At 37.7% G+C, this 21,438-nt stretch overlaps 1 protein-coding gene across 2 annotated transcripts; it reads left to right on the top strand.

Moving 5' to 3' along the window:
* The first annotated feature begins 1,880 nt into the window (after positions 1–1,880).
* On the top strand, positions 1,881–12,507 carry arl9.L (ADP ribosylation factor like GTPase 9 L homeolog). 2 transcript variants are annotated; one of them, NM_001096919.1, is given in 4 exon segments: positions 1,881–2,157; positions 7,006–7,180; positions 10,134–10,309; positions 11,383–12,507. In NM_001096919.1, coding segments are annotated over 4 exon segments (762 nt in total). In that variant the 5' UTR covers positions 1,881–1,926; the 3' UTR covers positions 11,563–12,507.
* The last annotated feature ends 8,931 nt before the right edge of the window (positions 12,508–21,438 follow it).

A 21,438-nucleotide genomic window follows, 5' to 3' on the forward strand; every position in this document is an offset into this window, starting at 1 on the left:
TGAAATTTCACCAAACTAAGTGGACTAAGTAAAGTGGTGTTGTATTTCATGGCACTAGTGGTGGAATGCACGGAAAATGTGATTTGCTGTTGCTATGGATAACAGAACTTTGCATATGAGGATTAGAAATTAGTGCGAAATGCAATATTTGGCGAAGCATTGCGATAAATTTCGACAGTGAAATTTCACCAAACTAAGTGGACTGAGTAAGGTGTTGTTGTACTTTGTGGCACTAGTGGCGGAATGCATGAAAAATGTGATTTGCTGTTGCTATGGATAACAGAACATTGCATATGAGGATTAGAAATTAGTGCGATTTTCAATATTTGGCGAAGCGTTGCGGTAAATTCCGACAGTAAAATTTCACGAAACTAAGTGGACTGAGTAAGGTGGTGTTGTACTTTGTGGCAGTAGTGGTGGAATGCACGGAAAATGTGATTTGCTGTTTCTATGGAAAACAGAACTTTGCAAATGAGGATTAGAAATTAGTGCGAATTGCAATATTTGGTGAAGCATTGCGATAAATTTCGACAGTGAAATTTCTCCAAACTAAGTGGACTGAGTAAGGTGGTGTTGTACTTCGTGGCATTAGTGGTGGAATGCACGGAAAATGTGATTTGCTGTTGCTATGGGTAACAGAAATCGGCACATGAGGACTAGAATTTAGTGTGAATTGCAATATTTGGCGGTGTTGCGAAAAATTTCGACAGTGAAATTTCACCAAACTAAGTGAATTGAGTAAGGTGGTGTTTGTACTTCATGGCACTAGTGGTGGAATGCACGGAAAATGTGATTTGCTGTTGCTATGGATAACAGAACTTTGCATATGAGGATTAGAAATTAGTGCGAATTGCAATATTTGGTGAAGCATTGCGATAAATTTAGACAGTGAAATTTCACCAAACTAAGTGGGCTGGGTAAGGTGGTGTTGTACTTCGTGGCACTAGTGGTGGAATGCATGAAAAATGTGATTTGCTGTTGCTATGGATAACAGAACATTGCATATGAGGATTAGAAATTAGTGCGATTTTCAATATTTGGCGAAGCGTTGCGGTAAATTCCGACAGTAAAATTTCACGAAACTAAGTGGACTGAGTAAGGTGGTGTTGTACTTTGTGGCAGTAGTGGTGGAATGCACGGAAAATGTGATTTGCTGTTGCTAAAAGCATAGTCTGATAGCTTGACTGTGTGCATTGAAATAAATGGTCTGATAGCTTGACTGCTGTTCAGAAACAGTCTGATAGCTTGACTCCAGTATGTTATCTGCCCTGCCCCAGTGTTCAGGTTTAGCTATCAGCAAAGGTGGCAAATCCTATGGGGGCGTAAAGAGTCATTATTCTAAGGCAGGAGATTTAATCATGTTATTGTTCACCTCCAGACTTTTGGGTAGCATCCAGACACTAATCCCAATAGCTGCTTTTGAGTGGGATCAAAAGAAAGAAAATGCTCAAATGCTTACTTAAGACATCCAACTGGTTTTATAAATCCAGGGTTAGAGTCTTAGTTTACAAGTAATCCTGAGGTGATTATTATTAAACAGACAAATATAAACAATTAGCCTGTTACAATTCTGCAAGAAATCCCAGGAATAAAGGCGGTCCCAGTAGTACAATGACTGAAAGTTATCTAAAGAATTGAGCGTTTTTGCGAGCTTTTCCTAACATACAGCGTTGGAGTTGGGGCGGGGTTGTATTATGATTCCACCGCGCGACAACTCAGAATAAGGAACCTCCCGGCCCTCTGACGTCATATGTAAGCGCGGCGGTAGGCGGGGCATGCTTGGACGTGTGCATCTATGGTTTATTTACAGATGCCCGAAGCACTTCCTGCTTTGTGATTCATACCCTCCATAGACCGTTTCCCGGCCTCATGTGCGCTCAGGCTGATTGAGGAAGAGTCAATTAGAGTCCGTGACAGACACCGAGGATGTCTGGTCTGCGAAACCTGGGTCTGGCTGTAGCCATGCTGGCTGCCTCTGGGGGTGCTGCCCTGCTCACCTGGAGCTACATTACAACTAAAAGAAGGAAAGAGGAGCAGAAAGAAGATGTTATCAAAGAGGAGCAGAAAGAAGAGGTCGTTGCCAAAGAGGAGTATCTTCCTGTAGAGAGTCAGGTGGCTGAGCGGTGCGTGTTACTGGCTGCAAGAGAGCAGCCTCAGGTAATGAGAATTAAGATGCTGTGCTCAACATGGCTTCTTCTTCATCTCCTCTACATACACATTCTCTCTTTCCTTACATTTGCTAACAGGTTCATATTTACACAGAGCTCCGATCTGCAAGTGAGAAAGCGCCTCAAGTCTAGTAAAAATATGAACTTTAATTTTAATAAATATTATTAAAATACTAGTTTAGAAAGTTTACTTGTACCCATTTTTTCCAACTCCATAAAATAACAGTGATGATTACATACCTGTGCATATAACATGCTAAATTATGTAATTTAATGAAATTCTCCTATTATTGGATCATTTATAATAATAGTGCCACCTAGTGTCCATTTATTGAATGTTTGCTTTAGCATACTATCAGGGCTCTTGTGCACTTATTTTAAAGGAGAAGGAAAGTCGTTTACCACTTGGTGGTGCCAAAGGTTAGGCACCCCTAAGTGAATGTATTTACTTAGTAAATACAATGTGCTCCCAATCCAGCAATCGTCAGGCTCTCTTCCGCCTCCAAAATTAGTTTTGAGTTTCAAAAATCTCGCTGTACACCTCAAAAATTAATTTGAGGGGGAAAAATCAGAAAAATAATAGTGTAATATTTTTTGGTCAAAACACCACCATATAAGTGTTTTTAATGTTATTCTAATAAAAGTGTACTCCGTTAACTATAGTGAACAGTGAAAGAGCACATCAAACGTGTATTTTCGTTATTGGTGGAAGATGGGATCTACCCACACTAAGATCCTAATGGTATCCGGTGGTATATTATACTCACAAGCTGCAAGTAAAAAAGCGCATATCACAATATGGATTCCGTCCCTAGAGTCAAATCTTCCTTTTTCCTTTCTCCTTCATGGGCAATAAAAAAGCAGCATGTGTAGAAGCGTAAATAAATTTTAATAATGAATAAAAATGCACTCACAAGCATATAGTGTTCCGTTCGCATTAAAAGTCCTCTTTAAAAGCAAATCCGCTGCTGATAGCGCTACAGTGTCTCTTTCATGTCCGGCGTATCTGTTCACCATTCACCTGAGTTCACTGCTCCTGTTCCAGCTTCACAGTCTGTACGCTTCTGCACCTGTTTTGTCACCACTGACGCGTTTCGCCGTTCAGGCTTCCTCCAAGAGCAGTGACGTTTCCTCCAAATTGTCTCTCGGTAAGGGGCCCAGTTCCACATCACCTGCTAGCAATTAATGTTTGAGGTGTACAGCGATATTTTTGAATGTATTTACTTACCTGAAACCCCAGGCCGGTGCTCAGATCGGCAGTAAACTGCACCGACCCAGGGTTATTCCAGTGAGCACCACGGATCACTTCTCTTCCGACTTCTTCAGGTAAGTAAATACATTCACTTGGGGGTGCCTAACATTTGGCACCCCAAGTGAATCCTTCTCCTTTAATGCAAATGCGGCTTTTGAGATGCAGGTTTGAGGGCACCATCCGCAAATGCGGCTTTTGAGATGCAGGTTTGAGGGCACCATCTGTAAAATCATTCTTTTATCTTCTTCCTGGTTGTAATCCTGAGTGTTCAAGGTTGTGTTTCATTTGTATTTTGTTGTGGTTTTTGTTAGATGCAACTTGCTGCATTTTCTTGCTCTTAATGCAAGTTCTGAAGACAAAATAATAAAAGGCTGCATTTTAAACTTGCAAAAATGTACTTTATAAGCATATAAGCACAAAATACCATGTTGTTCTTCCTCATACCTCTCTTTTCTGCAGTGGGTACAACTAGTTGAGAATAATGCTCTTGTACTCATTTGGCAAAGGTTGCTTCCATTACACACTCCTGCCTTTGATAATGTGCTTTCCAAACAAAGACTGTGTGGGAAAAATCACGGTGAAGAACATTTTTATAGTTTTTTGTTGCACTCTATACAACTAATATAGTTTTTAGTAAATATTCTTCAGTACTAAATACTACTAGACTTTGTTTTTAAATAGTCAATATATTGTTTTGCCAAAAAGCAAATTGCCGCTAATGGGAGAACTATCCTTTGAGTGCTGCAAGTGTCCTCAAACCCCCTCAGTCACCGACTTAGATTCCTGGAGAAAGTAGCCACTCGGTTGAAAATAGCTTGTTCTTGTGGTACTGTAAGAGACTGGGTGACTGCAATGGGGATTCTATATGTCAAAGGGATGTTTTATGCTTCTCATTGATATTTAGATAATTCTTTGCAACCTTATCATTGTCCACACACCTTCCTATTTCTTAAGAGGTTCAAGAGAAATACAAGCTGGTGTGATGGATCCATTTGACATAATTAGCTATTGCTGCACACAGCAGTTGTAGCCGCACTATCAACAATCTGTTAAATTTCTCCTTTAATGGGGAGGGGTCAATAAAAGTGGTTTTCACATAAGTACATTTTTTTTTTTTTTTCTGCTTGCCCAGACTAACCCACAATGTTTACAATTTCATATCAGGGGCCACAAATGATACCCCTTAAACCTTGCATATCACACATCACTGCCATAGCTGCTACTGTTTAAAGTAGTGGGCCACACCGCAGCTGGCAAGACATATGAGAAGATTTGCATTTTACAGATCAACATAACTTGTTTCCAAAATTCACCAATGAGATTTTTAACCTGCATTACTTATTTTGTAAGAAGATCTATCTTTCAGGCTGATTTTAAAGAGGTGGTTCAAATGTAGATTAAAACTAAAACTAGTTACATTTTTGTTCTGAATAAAATCATGGAAAGCAAAATATGAGAATACAGCATGTCTTTCCTCTACACCCAGCAGGGGCAGATCTGTTATAAAACAAAAAAATACACCTCATATTGAATGACTTTTTTCAGTTACTTTACTTTTTTTATGGATTGGCTCAGCCTCACCAAATAATTTGGTGTGTGGGCAGCTTTAGACCTATGGGAACGGAGTCCTGTCATCCTTGTATTTTAGTTATCTACACTTTTATTCGTATGTGTATTTGCTGCTGCTCGTTTCACTTGTTGATTACTTGAATGCACATTTTACATCAAGGTATGTAAGTGTGCTCCTTATAGGTCAAATCAGGATTAGCTTTATCTGCATTAGCAGGATCTTATTACTGGCGAGTCTAATTACATTGTCACTCACCTTTGTCTCACCTAAAATTTATAATACAGCTGAAACAAATTTCTTTCTAATGTTTTGTGGTGTGGTTTGGAGACTGTTAAGATAGAAGATAGAGAAGAACTTATAAACATGGATAAAAGTTCAAAAAAGGTAAAAATTAAACCAAACGAAAGGTAACTTTAGTCTTTAGAAGGAGTGTGTGTGTATGTATGTATGTATGTGTATATAGATAGATAGAACAGGGAAAATATAGGTGTTTATTAGCAAAACTCTTGAGTGTTTGCTTAAACGTTGGTCAATTTTTGCTAATAAAACCTATATTTTCATCGCTAAGACCTGTGAGTGCAAGTTTTTTTCCCCTGTTCTATACCTCTACTTTGGCTTTAGCACCCAGGAATCTATGACCACTACACGAGTTGTGCTGGCGATGGCTTGGTTGCAATCAAGTTACTGGTAATGTTTTATTACAGAGAATACAGATGTAGTGTCTAAAAAGTTTTAGAACTGATATTAAAAGCTAATTTGTAAACTATACTACTGGAAAGATTTGCTATACAATATGACCACTGGGAGAGAACACTGCGTGTGCTATGTTTTAATTTCAAGTAATTTAACTAGTTCAAAATGCAGAAGCATTAAAATCACCAGTTATGTGACTTAATCTGATTAGATTATTATTACAGTATAAAACAGCAGGTTTTGGGTTGATGATTCTGACAAAATCTCACGCTGTTGAATGTAGTTCCATGAGATTATATCTCTAGATTCTATCTCGTTTTTTGCTGAAGTTAAGCCATACCAGTTGACTGGGCTGTATGCTTTCTACAGTGTAGTAATGATAGAGCATGAGCTACTGTAGCTGCAAGCATACACTGTTGCTAGAAGATTGGCATATTCAGAGTTAAACTACTTAAGTCTATACTTTAACCTGCCAGTTTTACACAAAGAGTAGCACTGATCCACCTGATGATGATGTACACGTCTATTTATATTTATCTTAGAATTCTTCGGCGTTTTAACATTCTTTTCCAAGCTCTGATAAACAATGTGAGTAATATTAAGCTGACTTTAGTAGTGAGAGCCCTTTAATCTTAGGGGAACACATGCTAAAATAATTTGGAAAATTGCTTAAAGTGCGGGGAGGGGGGGGAGAAAGTACATTCTTTGTATGTATAAATGAAATAACATCTGTGGTAGCCAGTGGAATGTTTATATATGGAGCAACAAGAGAAATGTATTATTATTGCTGGTTTTATTCATATCACCTTTGACTTTTTCATGGAGAGTGTGTTGTAGTATTTAAATTCATATGCATACAAACACATTTTTGCATGTTTTTGTGATGAATAATGTTTTTAGGGGCAAAGCCACCCTGGCTGTTTGTTATGGTTCAAAATGCCTTAATTTAGGCCATTGATTTTAACTGAACCATGATATTATTTCATGCACTTTATTCAGTTTGTGATTCAAATGCCTACACAGTTTTTTTCAAAGAATTGCATCAACAAAAGTATCTGTTTGACTGCCGTATTAGACTTGTGTCCAGAGAGGTTATGAAATATAATACCTATAATCTTTTAATATACTGGATGAAAGTGCACGAATAAAACAAATAAAGTTAGTTATTTTTATCTTTTAAAAAATGAAATGAATGTATTGAAATGTGGCAACACATGTCCTAAGTCCAAAAGCTTGCATACACAAAAGGAGTGATTTGCTATGGTTGAATAGAATTTATCTTGAAAATGTCTCACTTGACTGTAAATGTTGTTTCTTTAAAGAGAGAGCCTCAGACAAGGAAGCGGCAAGTGTTGGTTCTGGGTTTAGATGGATCTGGAAAGACCAGTATTCTCAACTCCATTGTAACCAACAGAGGGAACCACAGCACAGTACCAACGGAAGGAATTCATGCAGTGTGCATAACCAATGGCAAGTCCAAAATGGAGTTCTTAGAAGGTAGGTAAGCATTGCACAAGAAGTTAATCTTATGTATATTATACGTGCTGTACTTGTTTCTCATTAATAAGTTCATATTAACATCACAGCTCCTTTTATTTATGCTTGTCGTTTAGGCATGCATTTACTCCTACTGGAAAAAATGTAGGAATAACTCTGGTTTCTGGTTTTTACTCTGCATGTATATAGTATGAGTTTTCCCCAGTCAAGCTGCAGTGCTAGTCTGGAATTGTTTCCTAGCAAAGTCTTTGGGACACTCAATGCATGATCATGTTAAATGCAGAATTTTCATATAGACTTTCATATTACAGCAACAAACCTCCACATATCACAATCCTTGTAAGCCTTGAAGGATACTTTTTTTTTTTTTTTTAAATACATGTGACCAGAAATGCACTTATGAATGTTTTGTGTGATAGCATTGCTTTTGTTTCTGTTTAGGGAATTCACAAAATCCCAAAACAAATTTGTGATTCAGTGTTTTACTAAATCTGCATTCTTTCTTTAAAAACCAGTGAGTTTTGTTGTATAGAGAGCTAATCACAGACCTAAAAAGTATTAACCTAGTAATGTAGTAAGTTAGGTTGATAAAAGAAACGTCCAGCAAGTTCAACCTTTTAACTCTATTTTAACCTGCCTAACGGCTAGTAAGGGGGAAGATATTGGGAACTTAATAAAAGGCTCAGTCACTGAAAGCCCACACAAAAATGTGCACCTTCTTCTTAAAGGGGTGGTTCACACGATTAGTATGTTACAGAAATGCTAATTATAAGCAAATTTTCAATTTATAGATTTTGAGTTATTTCCCTTCGCTTTCCAGCCTTCAAATGGGGGTCACTGACCCCATCTAAAAACAAATGTTCTGTAAGGCTATATATTTATAGTTATTGCTACTTTTTATTAACTTGTCTTTTTATTCAGGCCTCTCCTATTCATATTCCAGTTTCTTATTCAAATCAATGTATGGTTGCTAGGGTAATTTGGACCCTAGCATCCAAACTGCTGAAATTGCAAACTGGAGAGCTACTGAATAAAAAGCTAAATATCTCAAAATACACAAATAATAAAAAATGAAAACCAATTGCTAATTGTCTCAGAATATCGCTCTCTCCACCATACTAACGATTAATTTAATTTAAAGGTGAACAACCCATTTAAGGTTTTATGCAGGGACTCATTTCTGCACAGTGCCATTTACTTTAAAGGACCAGTAAGAGCAAAAAAAATTTTTCGAATGCTACCAAAAAATGACACCGAGACATATTAAAGTCGCTAAGTCTTATGAAATAACTTACTGAAACTCCGCTTGAGCTCCTCTTCAGAAAAGGCGATCAGCAATCCATTGTGCGTGAATAATGGACAGTATAATGATGAATTAGGGATGGATGGCATCCCATATCCTCAACAGAAGATTTGGCTGAATACTAAATCTAACCTGAATAACCCAATATGCATTTTTTTTTTTAATTTCAGGAAGACTCAAAAAAAAAAAAAAAAAAAATCGGCATTTGTGACCAGATTTTATCTTGTACATTGCTTTCATTTGCTCCCACTGTAAAATAGTAATTTGTCTAAAGCAAATTTGGTGCATCTGCATCGTAAATTAGAAAAAAATTTTTTTTTCACAAATAAGGTATAACATGATGTGGTTCAGCTGTGTACCCATCATACTATCGGTTTTTCTCAAATGGCTAGTAAATAGGGCGACATAATGTCATATATAAATATAATTGAGGTCATATTGCAAACTTAGCCCCCAATATGTTAATGTATTAGACTTTCTAATTCACATTGCAAATATTTTTCCCTAGAGTCCTAGCAGGTTGATGGGAGCCAATCTAAATTTTAGCTTAGTCCATACAATGGCCTTTCCCACTGTTGTAATTAATGGTTGATATTTTGTTCCACTGTTCCGCCCACACCTTTTCTCCATGCATAATGCCAGTAGGACACTTGATGATGTTTACAGTACAGGAATGGGATCAGTCATCCAGAAAGCTCCGAATTACGGAAAGGTTGTCTCCCATAGACTCCATTATCAGTCCAAATTTTTAAAAATATAGTAACATAGTAAGTAAGGTGGAAAAAAGACACACGTTCAACCTTTTAGTGTTTTGTTTTTTTTTATCTGCCAAACTGCCAGTTAATCCAGAGGAAGGCAAAAAAAACCATCTGAAGCCTCTTCAATTTGCCTCAGATGGGGAAAATTTCCTTTCTGACTCCAAAATGGCAATCTGACTAGTCCCTGGATCAACTTATGATTTCCTTTTTCTCTGTAATAATAAAACAGTATCTTGTACTTGATCCAAACTCAGATATAGTTAATCCTTATTGGAAGCAAAAACAGCCTATTGGGTTTATTTAATGTTTACATGATTTTCTAGTTGATCCAAATTACGGAAAGATCCATCATCCGGTAAACCCCAGGTCCCAACCATTCTGGATAACCGGTCCCATACCTGTACAGTGTTATTGGATACTGTAAAATGTCACTTGGCCTACAGGATTCAGATAACCAATGCCCCAAACAGCCTAAAGGGAAATAAATCTGCACCATTAACTATTATTTTGCAGGACCACCTAGCTGTTTAAAAAATTGTTTTAATTTAAAAAGGTAAAATTAATTGTTAGATATTTTGATGCACCAAATCCATAGTTTTTTGGTTTTGACTGTATCTGAAGCCTGCATAAATGCTGAAATAGGGTGAATCCCAAACCAAATCTGGGTTCTGATTGCTAGTATAATAAGTCATTTTAAATGGTGTATTTTAGCTCTTTTACATGTTACTGTTTACTGTCTGTATATATTGGTCCACTCTAGAATTATTGCCTTAAGAGAAAATCTGGTCCTTCTAATCAAAGGCTCAAATATTTGCCTATAAACAGCTGTTATTGAATGTGGCTTTCTTTCAATATATACTGTATATTTACTCTATTATTTCTTTATTCTCAGTTGGGGGCAGTGAACAGTTACGCCCATTTTGGGAAAGATACCTTGATAGAGCCTTTGCCCTTGTTTATATTGTGGACTCAACCGATCACGGCCGTCTGCCGCTTGCTAAAAAGCATCTTCATCAGTTGATTCAGCATGATTCTTCCCTTCCCTTGGTTGTCCTTGCTAATAAACAGGTAAAACTAAAACTGCTTGCATTGGCATGGTGTTAATTCTACTTTCCAGTAGTCAGTAGTGTGTGTTCTTGCTACACTGTAAGGGCCAGCATTGTCTGAATATGCATAGAATATAGACATTTTAGTATAGGCATGCCATTTGCTAGTATACAGAAGCCTTTTTAGTTTGCATGTTGCAGACATCACACTGTATTACTTTATAATGTAGAAATGGTTCGTCTGAGATTGAATATTTTTCAAATGTGTGTGTTTTCTCCGCACAGTTGGTAGGTTGCTATATATGACTTTATAACATCAGTACTGTCATGATTTGTATGGTGTTATTTTTATTTCTAAATTACACTATTTACACTGTGAATAATTTATTTTACCATAAAATTGTATTCATGAATCAGCAGGTTGTAATATAGGGGTTTAGGCAGCCATCTCAGATCATTTTGCCTGGTCATGTGCTTTCAGAAAGAGCCAGCACTTCATGATGAAACTGCTTTCAGACAGGCTATTGTTTCTCCTACTCAATGTAACTGAAGGAGTCACAGTGGGACTTGGATTTTTTGCTGTTCTCATATCTACCAGGCTGCTGTTATGTTGTGTGAAGGAGCTGCTATCCAGTTACCTTCCCATTGTTCTGCTGATGGGCTACTCTGGGGGAAAGGGACGGGTGTGATCTCACTTCAGCGTGTAGTTGCAGTGTAGCAGTAAAGAGTGATTGAAGTTTATCAGAGCACATGACTGAGGGCACCTGGGAAACTAACAACATGTCTAGCCCCATGTCAGGTTTCAAAATTAAATATAAAAAAATCTGTTTGCCCTTTTGACGTCTGCAGGAGCCGCACTGATGCGTTTTGGGAAAAAAACAAAAAAAAAACAGTTAAAGTAAACTAAGTTACTAAAAACAACCTTGTAGGATTACTCCGATATGTGTGTTTTCTTGAATATGGCTTTTTCTTAAAGCTTTGATGACCGCGACGCCCTATGAATGCTACATAAGGGCAAAATAATGAATTGTGAATAACTGTTTTACAATACATTGGATACAAAATGTATTTAATAACTGTATATGTTCATTTCAGGACCTTGAAAATGCATATCACATCACTGATATCCATGATGCTCTTGCACTGTCTGAGATATGTGAGGAAAGGAAGCTGTTTTTAATCGGCACCCATGTGGCAACAGATGGCTCTGAATTACCTTCCAGTATTGAAGACACACAGGAATTTCTTGCACAGCTGCTTTTAGAAACCCACTGACGGAAACCAGAATGGTTGCCCATGAAAACATGCCAAATGTATTCTTAAGAATGAAACTCCACTCACACTAGGACCAACCCCTTTATATGTCACCCTGGAGCCTGACTAGTTACATACAACACGATGCACTGATACTTCCTAGACATGCCACTCTCTTATGGGCATGAAAGGGAAAATAGGGGAAATCCCTTCAGCATAAAGCAAAACACTATTAGAGGACTTTCATAATAGCACTTTAGATACATTAAAATAGTTTTAGTTACCAAAGTTTTCTTGTTTTATTGAACCTCACACAGAGAGCCCACAAGCCCACTGAGTATTTGTTGTTTTTATATAACAAAAACATGTGCCTTAGTCTTAGAATGCTAATAAGTTTAAAGTGGACCTGTCACCCAGACACACAAATTTGTATAATAAAAGTCCTTTTCAAATTAAACATGAAATCCAATTTCTATTTTTTTATTAAAGCATTTATAGCTATTGTAAGCTCATTTAAAAAGCTGTCAATCAAATATTGTCTACCACTCCTCTATGCCATGGGCATAGAGGCGTAGCACACTATTATTTTCACTTTCCATTCAGCACTTCCTAGATGTCCCTGCTCTCCCAATATTTCCTCCTTCTTTTAACAATTTAATTGTGTAGTCAGGGCATGGGGATGAACAGCAGGTCCCTCATTCTGGTGTACAAACAAGATTCTGAGATAATACAAGGCTTGCCTTAATAACAGTGTCCACAAAATGGCTCCTGCCTGTTTGTTATAATTATGAATTCCCAGACTGAAGGAAACCAGATTCAAATAATTTATATAGTGTAATTAAGGTTCATTTTGCTTGACTAATGTGATAAAATAGGATTTTGAATAATCTTTTTTTTGGTGACAGGTCCCCTTTAAATGGAACTGGCAATGGGACTAAAACAACAATAAACGAACAAGTTTTGTAACAAATGACTTCCCTTTACTAATCATTCTGCTTATGGTCACTGGATGTTCAATATATGCTTATGTGTGTTATTAATTCATAGCACATAGTTCCTGTTTTTGTTCACAAAAATAATGGCAGATACTTCTGGCATTGCCCATGAGTCTGCTGTCACAACCTAACTTGGTTTTTAATGTGTGATTTGAGGAATGCTAGACTCGCTTAGGTTATATAATGTAGAAGTGTTTGTAAAATGTAGAAGCTACATATGTTAATGTATGTATAGGAATATTTTACAAAGTACAGGTAAGGGATCTGTTATCCAGAAAGCTCCGAATTACGGAATGGCTGTCTCCCATATACTCCATTTTATCCAAATATCCAAATTTTTTTTTAAAAATGATTTCCTTTTTTCTCTGTAATAATAAAACAGCAGCTTGTACTTGATCCCAGCTAAGATATAATTAATCCTTATTGGATACAAAACCAGCCTATTGGGTTTATTTAATGTTTACATAATTTTCTGGTAGAGTTAAGATATGAAGATCCAAATTACAGACAGATCTGTTATCTGGAAAACCCCAGACCACGAGCATTCTGGATAACAGGTCCCATACCTGTAATAAATTTTGAATTCTCTAGCTTTGGGTGAAAAAAAATGAGATTTTGTGGTTCATCCGAAAAAAATATCTTTTTATGCTCTCAAATAGATGGGTATATATTATTACATACAATTCATGTTATTGTACAATTCATGTTATTGTACACTATAGCCAAACAATGGCTGTCTCTTAAACCAGCATGAACAAATGATAACAGATCATTGCAGCTATAGCGCTTGTATGATTGCCATATATAGAAAAGTATGCAGTATGATTTGTGTATTTAAAGGAACAGGAACACCAAAAAATGAGAGAATTTTAAAGTAATGAAAATATAAAGTACTGTTGGCCTGCACTGGTACAACTGGTGTGTTTGCTTCAGAAAAACACGCTTAGTTTATATAAACAAGCTGTGTGTATTCACTGGGAAAGCCATTCAAAGCTGAAAAAGGCACAGGATACACAGCAGATAACAGATAATCTCTGTAGTATACAATGGGATGCTTCAGAACTTGTGTTATCTTATGTGTTTCATGTGCTTAAATGGCTGCCCCCATGGCTACACAGCAGCTTGTTTATATAAACTATATTATTTTTTGGTGTTTCTGTTCCTTTAATAACAGGAAACCATTTGTAATGTGGGGGTAACAAACATGTTCCAGAGGATAGGCAACAATTTACATTCCTCAGGTTAATATTTCTTGATTGCAAATGCTAGTGTATCTACAGTATATTCAGAGCATCATATGACCATCAGTTTTGCAAGTTAACAGGTATTTGTTTAATTGTGCTACATCCTGTGGTTAGACTATGAAAAGACCATTGTTTGTTCAAGTTATACTGGACTATTTTTGGGTAAGGAAGGGCAGTGTCTGAAGAATAATTCATGTTTGACAAGCTTACTAAAACCACATCACGGTGCACTTTTTGTTTGGAATAAAATTAGATTCTATTTTACATTTACTTCTGTTTGAAATCCATTGATTCTGCCTAATTGATTCAATATATTAGACACTGGTTGTCTCATATCCTTTTCAAGCAATTTCTACAAATCAGAAGAAACCGCCAAAGAAGGGATGAAGGAGCTACTGTGATGAAAGATAGACACCAGGGGAAGGGATATGGCATGGGCAAGGTAGAGAGTGCCTTTTCTAAAGCATATGATAGAAAATGAACAAGAAGCTCAGGAAGAAAAAGGCTGTGATGCTTTTTTATTTCCGTTACAATGGTAGTAGGAAAATAGTTTAACTTATTATGAAGAACTGGCATATTTTAAGGAGGGCCATTTGTAACAAAGCTACAGTAATATTAAAAAGGGCCTCTACTTATTTAAGGAATCAAGGGAGGAAAGTACATGATATTGTCAAGGGGGGGAGGGCATAACATTGGTATCATCTGCACATGGGGCAGTGGAGTGTGAGTTTAATGTTCAAGGAGCACAGTGTAATATAGACATTACATAATGCTGACTGTGGATAGGTGAAATTTTGGTGCATTATGGGTCATACAGCAGGGGTTATAAATATGGCTGCACAGGTGTGTGCTATTTACCTGGGCCAAACAGGCCTTGAGGCACCTCTACAGCAGCATGGCTAGGCTGGAAAAGGCAACCTGGGAAAAGAGAGAACCAACTCACCGGAAAAAAAAAAAAGCTTTGGAGTGAAGAAAAAGAAATATTTCTATTGCTTCACAATAAGTGAAGAAAATGGTGATAGTATCCTGGCAGTTACAGTGCGTGCTAGAAGGACAAGCTTCCAAAAAAAAAAACATTTTTGGTAATCGCTATGTTATTGAAATGTGGGATAAAAATTAATTTCATTTCAATTGGAATAAAGCCGCAGCCTTTTTCACCTCCAACTTTTTTTTTAAAGGTTTTTATTTTGCATTTTAAACAAAAACAAAAAGATAAACAGCACATATATGCTTGACACTTATTCAGCTTTCGTTTACAATTATTTTATATGTACAGCGTTGATTCCAAGAAATAGTTAGCAGATAACCTCATATATTTCAGAGCACTTTCTATAAGTCAATCATCCTGAAGGGATGCATGAGGGTTGACGTCTAACCAAGGGTCCCATATTTTCCCAAATTTCCCGGGTGTTCCCCTAGCATTGTACGTCAGTTTGATTAGGGGTAATGTACCATTTATTAAGTCAATCCATTGCTGCAGTGAAGGAGGGTTGGGGTTCATCCATTTCATAATTACATTTCATCCATTTCATAATTTTTTTGCATAGAAGAGGATTGACCTTAGAAATGTTCTGGATTTTTGTTGGGGCACTACCTCATCTATAATACCTAATAAGCAAATCTCCTGGCACTTGATTCCTGGAAGGATAGGAATACATTGGTGTATTGTATGACTTCTGTCCAGTATGCTGCTACTCTAGGGCAGTCCCATATCAAATGGAGGAAACCGGCTTCTTCCCTGCCGCACTTTACACAAGTCTACCCATAGCTTTGAGCCTCAGTGGTGTAATATAAATTTGGTGAATCATTTTAAATTGAATCATTCTATCCCTGAGTGATATAGGCAGGGATATAAGTTATCTATAGCCTCTTCCCATTGGTCCTCCTCTAGAGAAGGGAGAAGTGACTGCCATTCAGTTTGGCTTTCAATTGCTCCAGGGAGACAAAACTATCCTCTATCATCAAGTCCTCGATGTGTCTTATACCTATTTGTGGCCAGTAATTAAAGTCTGCTAGATTCCTCATATGCGGCAAGTTAGAATTTCTCCAAAGAGGAGTTTTGCCATAAACTTTAGGTATGGGTCCCTGCTTTGGGTTGTAGCCTTGCCCATACTTTAATGGGGGTAGTAATTGCAACTGAGGGAGGTCACATATCCGCCTATAAGGCGAGTTACGTATGGCTTCCAGAGATCCCAAATTGAGGCATGTACATCTGTTAATTTACTGTCATCTGGGTTAAACCAGTTATGAATGTAGGATAATTGGGAGGCAAAATAATAATGTTGCAAATGGGGGAGAGCAAGTCCTCCTTTGTCTTTAGGGGCTGTTAGGGTAGACCATGACATTCTTGCGGCCTTGTTGGTCCATATGAAGGAGATTAGTTCACTATTTATTTTTTTAAAGAAAAGGTCAGTGATATAGAGAGGTGAGTTCTATAATGGGTACAAGAATCTAGGTAAAAACAGCATTTTGAATAAATTAACTCTACCCCACAAAGTTAGCAGTAGTTTAATCCAGTGTGGAATTGCTGTTTTGAACCTTGTAAGGATTGGTTCCAAATTCTCAGCTACATATAAGGAGGTGTCTGATACCCAAGTAGCGGAATCTAGTCACTACAGTGAGTGCCGAGGTCTCTTCCATGGCAACCAGGTTTCCCAGGGGAAATAGTATTGATTTGTTCTTATTTATCCATAGGCCACTTATTGCCCCAAACCTTTCTAATACTTCCAATGCTGCCCTTAGTGAAGGACCAGCATTTGCAAGGAAAAGTAACACATCATCCGCATATAAAGCCACTTTTTCATCTACTTTACCAATTGATATACCTTTAACCAAGGGAGTTTGTCTGAGTTTTTGCCAGCGGTTCGATAGCTAGAGCAAATAACAGTGGCGTCAAGGGGCAACCCTGTCTAGTTCCTCTACCCAAGTCCAATACCCCTGATAGAGTGTTGTTTACCTGGATTTGGGCTGTGGGGTTCTTGTATAACAGTTTTATCCATGTAATAAAGTTCGGGCCAAACCCAAATTTCTCAAGTATCTGCCAGAGGTATGGCCAACTGACTGAGTGAAAGGTCTTTGTTATATCCAGCGAGGCAACAGCTCAGTTGAATTGTTGTTGATTGGCTAGTTGAATGTGTGTGAACAATCTTCTCAAATTAATGCCCGTAGTCGTATGAGGCATAAAGCCTGTCTGATCCGGATGAATGAGTGATGTAATAACCTTAATTAACCTATTCGCCAGTAATTTAGCAAGTATTTTAGCATCAGTGATAATCAGCTATATAGGCCTATAGGACATGAATAGGGGTCTTTCCCTTCTTTAAGTATCAGCGTAATTATTGCATTGTAACATGAGGAGGGAAGTTCTCTCCTCATGGATGCATGAGAGAATTTGTCTAGGAGTTTGGGGGATATTTGCTTGGCCATTAATTTATATCAGGCAGCTGGTAAGCCGTCTGGGCCCAGGACTTATTGTTTGGAAGGCCTATTATGACTGCATCAATTTCGGCTTTTGTGAGTGGCTCCTCTAAGAATTTGGCTTCCTCTGCCGACAATTGAGGGCGACTCGAGTCTGCCAGGAATTGGTCTAGGTTATTATCAGTGCTATTAGGTTGCGGAGAGTAAACCCCCACTGTCTGGAATATAGTAATTTAATAGTATTTTTTTTCCTAGCATTATCTGCTTTGATACTAGCTTTTTTAGTTTCCCTTGAGGCATGTATGTTAGTTATAAGGGTGCCCCTGGCCACTGCCTTAGCTGCATCCCACACCACTGTGGGAGGGGCAATATTTTGGTTAATCTCCCAGTATTCCCCGAAAGGAGAGAGGCGCCACAGTCGCTGACCCTGGGGAGGTCCTAACTGGAGTTCAACCTTTAATGGGGAATGGTCTGAAAGAGCTCTCGGTAAATACGAGATATTTTGGACTAGTTTAGCAAAGTCTGCCGACCCTAATGCTAGGTCAATTCTTGAGAGGGAACCATGACTGGAGGAGTAACAGGAGAATTGTTTTTCATGGGGATGTCTCTCCCTCCAAAGGTCAGTCAGACCTAGTGCTTCCATCCATTTAATCAGATGTTCGGATGATGGATCTACTTCAGAGGTTCTATCCAGTTTGGGGTTAGTGGTTGCATTAAAATCCCCCAACAAGCATTAAGGATCTGGAGATAGGGCAGTAACTTTTTGAAAAATTAGGTTCAGTACCTCTATAGAAAACATTGGTGGTGGAATATAGACATTCACCAGGATCAGGGGTTGGTTATTAATTTCACAATGCAGCATCACATACCGACCATCGAAGTCTATATGGACGTGTAAAAGTTTGAATATCAATGATTTCCTAATTAAAATGGAGACTCCCGAGAGTACGTTGAGAAGGGGGCATGGTATACGTGGCCCACCCAGAATTTCTTTAGAGCCAAAAGTTTCTGCTCTGTGAGGTGGGTCTCCTGAAGTAACACTATGTCAGGTTTATATTTATAAATGTGATTAAGTATTATAATACACAAAAGCCATGAATATCCTGTAAATTATATCCTTATAAACGGTGAGTAGTGATGTCATCAGTTATAAACGGTGAGTAGTGATGTAATTTCTGTCACATGACTCACTAAAATTTGTGTATTATAATAAATAAAGTACCCCCAGTTGTAAAATATGAGGATATTATAAGTTAACTCGGAGTTCCATAACCTGTATTAAAACACTCGGCCTTCGGCCTCGTGTTTTTATATGGTCATGAAACTCCTCGGTAACTTATAATATCCTTATATTTTACAAGAGGGGGTACTTTATTCACTATATTGCCCTCTTAAATTTTGAATTGAGCCCTCTCACATTCCAGGACACTAGTTTAACTATCCCCATTGCACAGTTGTATATATAGTACTGACACTATCCCTACCTTTAAAGGATATGGGGATCCCAAAAGCTGGGGATTACCCCTCTTTGGAGCTGATAAGTAGTGATAAATATGATGAATAAGTGCAAACAAATTGACCAAACAAAATACCAAACCCTTCCCACTCTGCCCTCCCCCCAAACACGGGTGGGCCTATACCCAAAACCAATTTCTAACATGAGGAGTGTTGTTGTGGTGACCTAGACAGCACCCCTTCTCAAACAAGCAGTAATCACATGTTGATAAGAACCATAAATTGTTAAAAATTTACACAAAGTAACTGCTTCAATTAATAGTTCCCCATGCGCCCATACCAATGTCTGCAATAAGTCAAGGGTGGCTTGCCTGAGGTTTATATGTAGTGAAGGACTATTTAGGCAGGAACAGTTCACATTTGAATCATAATATCAGTATACCATGTGGGTCTTGCTGAAGTTCGGTTGTATAATTGCCTTGGCCTGGGCAATCCAGATTGAAAGGCCAACTCTTTGCCCACATATAAAGTGCAGCTGCAATAGTTGAGGTATTAAGATTCCCTGCAAGAAATTGTATCCTGAGATCTCCGTGCCCCATATTTCACCTCCCACTCTTCTTTACTGTATCAGTGTGAGTTATTGGTTATTTTTGGTCCATCATACTTGTCCCATGGTTTTAAAGTTTTTAGACTAAGAGAAATGTTTAGATGTGAAAGGTATATTTGTAATCAATTGGAGTGGGTGTGGAGGGGAGCCTTATACAGAAAATGAATGATTCTATAATTATCAAATTATCTGTATATGCCATGCAGCGCCCCTGTAAGGTCCAAGTTTCGTATATTGGGAAACCATCAGACTGGTCATGCTGAGGATAGGCAGGCTTGGGGAGCTATTTAAAAAAAGCACCCACACTAGATGAGGCCAACCATTACCAACATTATACCTATACATTAAGGTTATTTTTAAGAAAATAGAGTCAGGAATTAGCCACGTCTTTTTAAGAAGGGGATAGTGAAAATATATTGATACATGGAACAATTAACATCTTTTAATATATTAATATTTTATTTTGATATTTTAATCTTTATGGAAAGATTAAAATCAGATCTTCCAACAAGAAGCACACCCCTTTGCCTTGTCACAGACAGGTAGGCTCAGTGCTCAATGATGGAGGGATCAGTACCACCACAATTTGATAATATAATGAAATTACACTGGCACGCAGAGTGTCTCCAATCTCCAATTGTTACTGCAGAACTGCTCTCCCTGCTTGGAGAAGATCTATGAAATAGTGAACTTTCTTTATAAAGATCATCTCCAGAAGTAAAAGTGTAATTGATGTACGTATCTTGTAGCAAATACAGGTGAAATGCATTGCCATATTGGAAAGTGTGCCCAAGTGTCAGTTATTATACATGTAGTCAGAGGAGAAAGATGTGCTTTACAGTATATGGCAGAACTGTGGCTCTTTCATTAGAGTGCATAATGCTGGATTTGGACAATGTCAATGGGTCTCCTATAAGAAATAAGCTGTGCGGGCATTGTATTTAAATTAGGGATGCACAGAATCCACTATTTGGGATTCGGCTGAATCCCCGAATCCTTCATGAAAGATTAGTGAAACGAAGCTAAAAAGTGGAAAAAACATTTTTACTTCCTTGTTTTGTGACAAAAAGTTACGTGATTTCCATTCCCGCCCCTAATTTCCATATGCAAATTAGGATTCAGTTCGGCCAGTCACAAGGATTCAGCCATATCCGAATCCTGCTGGAAAGGGCAGAATTCTGCCCGAAATCTGAACCAAATCCTGGATTCAGTGCATCCATAATATAAAAATAGACAATAACTGGCCTGACTGTCAGAACACTGTCAGTAATAATTCCCTCAATGCAGGCACTGATCTCACATCATGGCTGATTTCATGATAAGCTAATTAACTTGAGCATCATAGGCAACCTACATAAATATATATTCTATAGAAACTCTATAGAATATACAAGCTATCCCAATCTAGTAACCCACAGCAACTGATCAGTTTTCCTATCTGTTTGTTTGACTTTTCCAGTGTAGGTAGAATGATGAGCCAAAGCATATATTACAACACAAATGGGATTTTTTTAACATTTGCATACAAGGGTCACTAAATTACACATATATGTATATCTCATATAGTGATATTTGTACACACAGCACTGTACATTTTTATTACAGGTATGGATCTGTTATCGGGAAACCCATTATACTTAAAGTCACAGACTCCATTTTATCCAAATAATCCGAATTTTGAAAAATGTTCTTTTTCTCTGTAATAATAAAACAGTACATTGTACTTGATCAATCCTTATTGGAAGCAAAATCAGCCTATTTAATGTATACATGATTTTAAAGTAGACTTAAGGTATGAAGATCCAAATTACGGAAAGATCTGTTATCTGGCAAACCCCAGGTCCTAAGCATTCTGGATCAAAGTTTGCATACCTTTACAATACAGTAAAAGTAGAAAAGGTGGATGAATGCTAAAACAAACATTAAGAGACATGCAGGCTTGCAGTCTAAGTGGGTGGGTAAATTAAAACCAAAAGGGCAGCTTGATAAGTGCTGCTTTTCACAATGGTTGGGCCATAGGCCCTTAATGCACAAGGATGAGCTAGATACTGTGCTGGTAACAAAGTTTTGAGTAAGCTGAATAAGAGTTCCTTACAGAGGAATTTAAGGATGGCATCCAGACATAAAAAGAAACAATATGACATTTGCCTAATGAAAGAAAGTTCAAAGCAACATTCCA

The sequence above is a fragment of the Xenopus laevis genome, chromosome 1L (assembly GCF_017654675.1).
Source record: "Xenopus laevis strain J_2021 chromosome 1L, Xenopus_laevis_v10.1, whole genome shotgun sequence".
Classification (NCBI taxonomy): Eukaryota; Metazoa; Chordata; class Amphibia; order Anura; family Pipidae; genus Xenopus; species Xenopus laevis.

What these genes read in the sequence shown, in the direction of transcription:
- arl9.L (XM_041583226.1), top strand. Translation starts at nt 5,354, where the DNA reads ATGGATAAAAGTTCAAAAAAG. An exon ending in CAAAATGGAGTTCTTAGAAG is followed by an intron (nt 7,181 to 10,133) that starts GTAGGTAAGCAT and finishes CTTTATTCTCAG; the next exon opens with TTGGGGGCAGTGAACAGTTA. An exon ending in TTGTCCTTGCTAATAAACAG is followed by an intron (nt 10,310 to 11,382) that starts GTAAAACTAAAA and finishes TGTTCATTTCAG; the next exon opens with GACCTTGAAAATGCATATCA.